The following is a 5,587-nucleotide window of genomic DNA, read 5'->3' as shown; positions in this document are numbered from 1 at the left end:
CATTTTCAAAAATATAAAGAAAAAATCCATTTTTTTAAAACTAAAACAAACTGGCCCATTATGCGATCCCTTGGAACTACTATTTTTTTATATATTCGAATTGTCTTTAAGATGAAGTTAAAACAAAAATTATAAATTGCAGTCAAAGATCAGATAATTGTCTCCAAAATCAATTGCAGTTAAAAAATCTCAAAAATTACTAAACATATACTCATTCTGTCTCCAAAAAAATGTCTTATTTGAGAAAGGTATGGTTTAAAAGAAATAGATTGATTGATTTTAAAGATAAAACTAATCTTTTATCTATCTCAAAATAATTGTTATAATTGATCATTTAATTCAGATTAAAAAAATATAATAAATAAAAAAGAAAGAATAATATTTTTATCAAACTATCATTGTTTATTCTTAGTGTATTGGAATTATCTATTGAAATAAATAATTTTATAAGATACTACAATTATTTTGAGACAAAAGAAGTATCATTTACTACCGTAGTTAAATAAAGTTAAAATTAATAAACAGAAATATAATAATGTAAAAGTAATAATAAATATTATATTGATATTGGATAATTATTTGGAGATGGATGGAGTATATTATTATCTAGTTTGTAAACCAAAAGCCACAAAATTTGCTAATGTAGTGTATCAATCTTGGTATATATATATATATATATATATATATATATATATATATATATATATATATATATATATATATATATATATGTCCAACATAAAAAGAATTTTCTAACAAAGAAATACTTATAATGAATATATATAACTTTCTAAAATAGATTAAAAATTCTATAACAAATTGTCTTCAGGGTAACAGTTCAAGGTAGTTTTTGAGTTATTACTATCTACTAATAGCAGATTGGTATTGTTTTGCATTATATTTCTTGATCCTCAAAATATGAATCCTTCTCTGTCTTGCTTGAACTGCCCTTACTTTACTCAAATCTTTAATTGCTTCAAATGATATGTTCAAATCAGGAATAGATAATGGGCCCATATCACCACTGTTTCGGCCCATTGAAGATGACGATGATGCAACTGCCAACGACGTCGTTGAATTGGGCATTTGCATTTTTTGCGCTTCCTTTTTAGGAACGGGGTTGGAACTGTTGACTGGATTTTTGATGATATCATTCACTTTCATTGGATCATTCATTTCTAAATTGGGAATTTTGTATTCACCTTTGGAACCATTAATATTTAGCTGTAAAAATAGCAATTTCCATAAATCAAAAATACAATATTGGCCCCACCATAGATACAATACAAGAAATGTAAAACAAACCAAATAAAATCAAATAAAATAATACGGATCTTGTGAATAAATAAAGGATAAGCAAAGTAATCCGAAAAACCAAATAAAATCAAAGTAGATAAAATTTTGTGAAAATTTTGCAAAATAATGTTTAAGAGAAAAAAAAAACATAATTATTAGGAGTAACGCATACCTCTTTTCCCTTTGCTTTCAATTTGGAATTGACGAGCTTCAATTGTTCACAATCACGTTTCACATTTGCAATCTCCTATTTGCATTTTAAATATCAAACATTCAGAAAAACAAAACAAACAAAAAAACGCATTTCATGAAAATTCTAATATTTAAGAATAAAATATAATAAACTAACTTGAGTGATGGAGTGTTTAGTTTTCGTCAAATCTTCAATAATATTAAGATAGTGCTCTTTCTTCTGTTTACACAAAAACCAGAACTCAAAATTTAAAGAATAAACAAACAAAAAAAGTAGAAGTATAAAATTGGATATATTTTTTTTCCCACAACACAACGTTAATATAGCAAAAATAATAGAAAATTTATTTTACCCTTTTGAGAGAAGTGGTTCTTTCGGAATGTTTAATTTTGTCATCTGATTCCGTTGTTGGAAACGAATGAGGGGTTGTTGGACTTGAAGCTTTCACGTTAACGGCGTTAGAAGATGGAGGAGGAGGAGGAGGAGGAACAACGATGGTGGTTGCGCCGCCGCCATTATGAATTACAGATCTCTTCTTTCTGCACACCCATGAGTAAGGTACATGGCTGAACAAGGAGAAAGTATGATGCAAATGAGTAAGAATTTGAGCAGTTTCAATCTCACTCTCTGACCAATCGCTATTACTCTGTTCCATCTCTCTCTGTTTTAATGGGTTTGAAATTGAAGAAGAAAAAGATTTTATAGATAAAACAGTGAATGAAAAAGAGTAGAGTATTACGAAGAAGAAGAAGAGAGTGTAAAAGAAAGGGAGAAGTTATAGAGCAATCCTTGTTCTTGTTCTGCTGATTTCACGGCAAGCTGAAGAAAAGGCTCAGGCATTAAGCTGATGACACGTGTCCTTTTGGAAATCACGTTTCCGCCTCATTACACGACTAGGGTTATGCCCTTTTTCAACTACTTTGTGTTTGTTTTGGTGAATAGATACTTAAGTGATTTGATTCTTCTTATAATCATACTATCACTAATAATATTAAATTCAATTTATTTAAATAATATAAAAACTTGTTTGTTATCGTTTATAAATTGATAATTTTTTTATAAAAAAAAAATTTAGATGAGTTGGGTTTGAGGGATTCATCACATTTATAAACCCAAAATTTATAGTATTTGAAAGATCTTTTTTAGTTACTAGAGGAAAACAACAAGATTAATTTGATGTCACAAATATGAAACACGCTTAATTTTTGAAATAAAATATTACTTGGAACATAAGTAAAGTAAAATGGTAATTATTTAGAAGAGATAAAAAGAATTATTGGAGTTTATACTCAGTCGAATTATACAAAAATGATTTGAACACGTCAAATTTTATATTCCTCGCTTAAAAAAGAGACAATTTGTTATTGGTAATTTACAACAGGTATAAGATAAAAAAGGAATTAGAAAAAATCTTCACAAAAGTATAAATAAAACAATAACAAAATAAATAATTGACAGTAAAAATTTATAACTAACCTTCATGTAGTAGATCGACAAAATTGTAAATCCTCTCCTCTCCACTATAACATATCTTATTGATTATGTTGAGGTATTGTGTGAATTTCATTCATATCACAATCTAATTATCTTTAGGTACGGCCTTTCCCACCAAGACCATGGGTCTGTCCTCTTCGGTTTGAGGTAGCTTGGGTCGCTCATCCAAAATACTCCAATATAGTCTATACTGCTGATGACATTCTATCTTGTCTCCCAAATGTGTTGCACGTCCTTTTTAATAAGGAAACATTTGGCAATATCAATAAATGAAAATACAACATTGAGAAGAGACTCAGGGGTATCTAACACTCTTTGGAGAGAATAGATTAGGCAAGAGTAGTTTATCTCCAACAAGAATTTCAACAGAAGTATGATGAGATCCTAGTGTAAGAGGAAATTCATTGGTATCAAAAGGCTAAATATGATTGAGTTAAATTGGGAGATCGGAACACCAAATTATCTCATACCAAGACAATACTCAGGCGGAAGAGAAATATAGTTCATGGCCTTCATCTTCCCAATGGTATTTGATTCAAAGATGATATTATTCTCGGGGAAGAAGCACTGGATTTTTTAAAGGTCTTTTCTACCATGCCTTTCCTATACTCCCCGTTAGTATGGTGACTCAACTATGGCTCAAAGTCTTACTGAAGAAGCCCAATACTCTTTGAATCAATAGGTGATGAGGGAAGAAGTTGTTTATGCGTTGAATCAAATGCACCCTTTTAAGGCGTCTGCCCCTGATGGATTCCAGGGTATTTTTTTAAATTGTTTTGGCATATAGCTGCAAATGACGTTGTCCAACGTATATCAAATGTTTTTGTGACAGGTAGCTTTCACTAATCTCTTTCTGAGACTCTTATCATATTAATTTTTAAGGTAGAGTATCCTTGAAATTTTAAGGAATCTGGGCCCATTAGCTTGTGCAACACTATTTATAAGCTTATTACGAAGATTATGCTTAAAAGATTTCGTCCTTATCTAATTCAGATAGTTGACCCTTCCAAAGTAGTTTTTTCCTAGTAAGGGGACTACTAATAATGCCATTATCCTCCAAGAAGCATTTCATTCTATGCGTAAATGGTATTTAAAATAGATCTTGAAACGACATGTGATCATGTTAATTAGGATTTATTGGAATTTTGTTTGAAGCAAAATGAGATTCCTTTCCTCTCATTACTACAAAGTTGATGATGCATTGTGTAACTAGTTCCTCTATGTATATTCTGTAGAATGGGAGACGACTGCCAAATTTATTTCTGACTAGAGGACTACGGAAAGGTAGAGTGAATGGGAGATACTGCAAAGCCTTTGCAAGACTCTGATATAGAGAATGGTCTTCATAAGGCGTGCCAGAAGAGGTGCTAAGTTTTTGCTTGGTGTCAACAAGAGTGGCAGATGGTTTGCAGGACGCCATGCCAGCATGTTCGATGATCTCTGAGGCATAAGTGCTATGACTGAGAAAGAGACCACTAGGATGACGATATATAACAATACCCAAAAAATAACTCAAGGGACCCAAATCCTTCATCGCAAACTCAAATGTTAAGAGTGACATAATTGATTTGCGAAGGGCATGAGTAAAGGTGATAAGAATGATGTCGTCTACATATTAAAGAATATAAGACCTTTTGAAACTTTATAAATATATAAAGAGGGAGTGGTATGATGTGCTATGGTGGAAACCAATGGTGGCGACATAATCAGTAAAGCGTCGGTACCATGCTTTGGGCACTTTCTTGAGACCATAAAGTGATTTCTTCATACAACATACATAATATGGATGATGGGTCATGGAAATCCAATGGTTGATGTATGTAGATAGTCTCATGAAGATCACCATGTAAAAGTGCATTATGTACATTCAGTTGATGAATGGGCTAGAGTTTTGATAGAGCAATGGTGAGCATTGTGCGAATGATAGCTGGTTTCACCACGGGATTGAAAGTTTCACCCCAATCCACACCTGCAACCTATAACCTACCATTACCTGCAATACGAGCCTTATAACTCTTAAAGGAGGTGTCAATTTTTTTCTTATGCCTAAAAATCCACATATATCGAATAGTATTAGCATCACCAGGACGAGGAACTAAATTACACGTCTTATTTCTAATAAGAGTATCAAATTCAAATTGCATTGTGAATTTCCAATTCAGGTCGGATAAGGCTATTTTGGGGTTTGTAGGTATGGGAGAGATGGTTTGGTCAGGTAGACAGACTAATATGGTAAACATCTTGCAGGTTTTAACGATGTCTTTCATGCTACAAGTGGTGGTGGTTCGTGTAGGTGGAGGTGGAGGTGGTTGGGTTGGTGATGGTGAGGGAGAGGGGTTGTAGTGGGCAAGTTGATCGAAGAGTTATGAGATATTGATTGTTGGTTTCTTGGTGAGGGTGGATTTCTAGTTGTAGTTGCTCGTGTTGGTTGGGTATGTGCAATAGGTGGCTATATTGAAATTTGCCACTGATGTACTAGGTAAAGGTGTAGGTCATTATTTAGGAGGTTATAAGAGTGAGGGGAATGAAAGTGTATCTTGGTGAAGGGAAATTAGGTTTCATCTAAGATAACATGCCTCAAAATTTTTAATTTTCTATTTGACA

General features: G+C 32.3%; 2 protein-coding genes across 2 annotated transcripts; both read right to left on the bottom strand.

Annotated features, from left to right (window-relative positions):
- Positions 1–737: 737 nt before the first annotated feature.
- LOC127093460 (uncharacterized) lies at positions 738–2,408 on the bottom strand. The gene is made up of 5 exons (XM_051032387.1): positions 2,229–2,408; positions 1,842–2,055; positions 1,646–1,708; positions 1,469–1,543; positions 738–1,224 (listed from the first exon to the last, which is right to left on the bottom strand). The coding sequence occupies exons 1-5, from the start codon at positions 2,327–2,329 to the stop codon at positions 862–864; spliced, it is 816 nt and encodes a 271-aa protein (XP_050888344.1). The 5' UTR covers positions 2,330–2,408; the 3' UTR covers positions 738–861.
- Positions 2,409–4,106: 1,698 nt separating this feature from the next.
- LOC127091497 (uncharacterized mitochondrial protein AtMg00810-like) lies at positions 4,107–5,127 on the bottom strand. Its single transcript, XM_051030155.1, has 2 exons — positions 4,977–5,127; positions 4,107–4,591 (listed from the first exon to the last, which is right to left on the bottom strand). Exons 1-2 carry the CDS (start codon positions 5,125–5,127, stop codon positions 4,107–4,109), a joined length of 636 nt encoding a protein of 211 aa, XP_050886112.1.
- Positions 5,128–5,587: the final 460 nt, after the last annotated feature.

This window comes from Lathyrus oleraceus, chromosome 6 (genome assembly GCF_024323335.1).
Source record: "Lathyrus oleraceus cultivar Zhongwan6 chromosome 6, CAAS_Psat_ZW6_1.0, whole genome shotgun sequence".
Lineage (NCBI taxonomy): Eukaryota > Viridiplantae > Streptophyta > Magnoliopsida > Fabales > Fabaceae > Lathyrus > Lathyrus oleraceus.
This window is presented reverse-complemented; position numbering and strand designations above follow the sequence as displayed.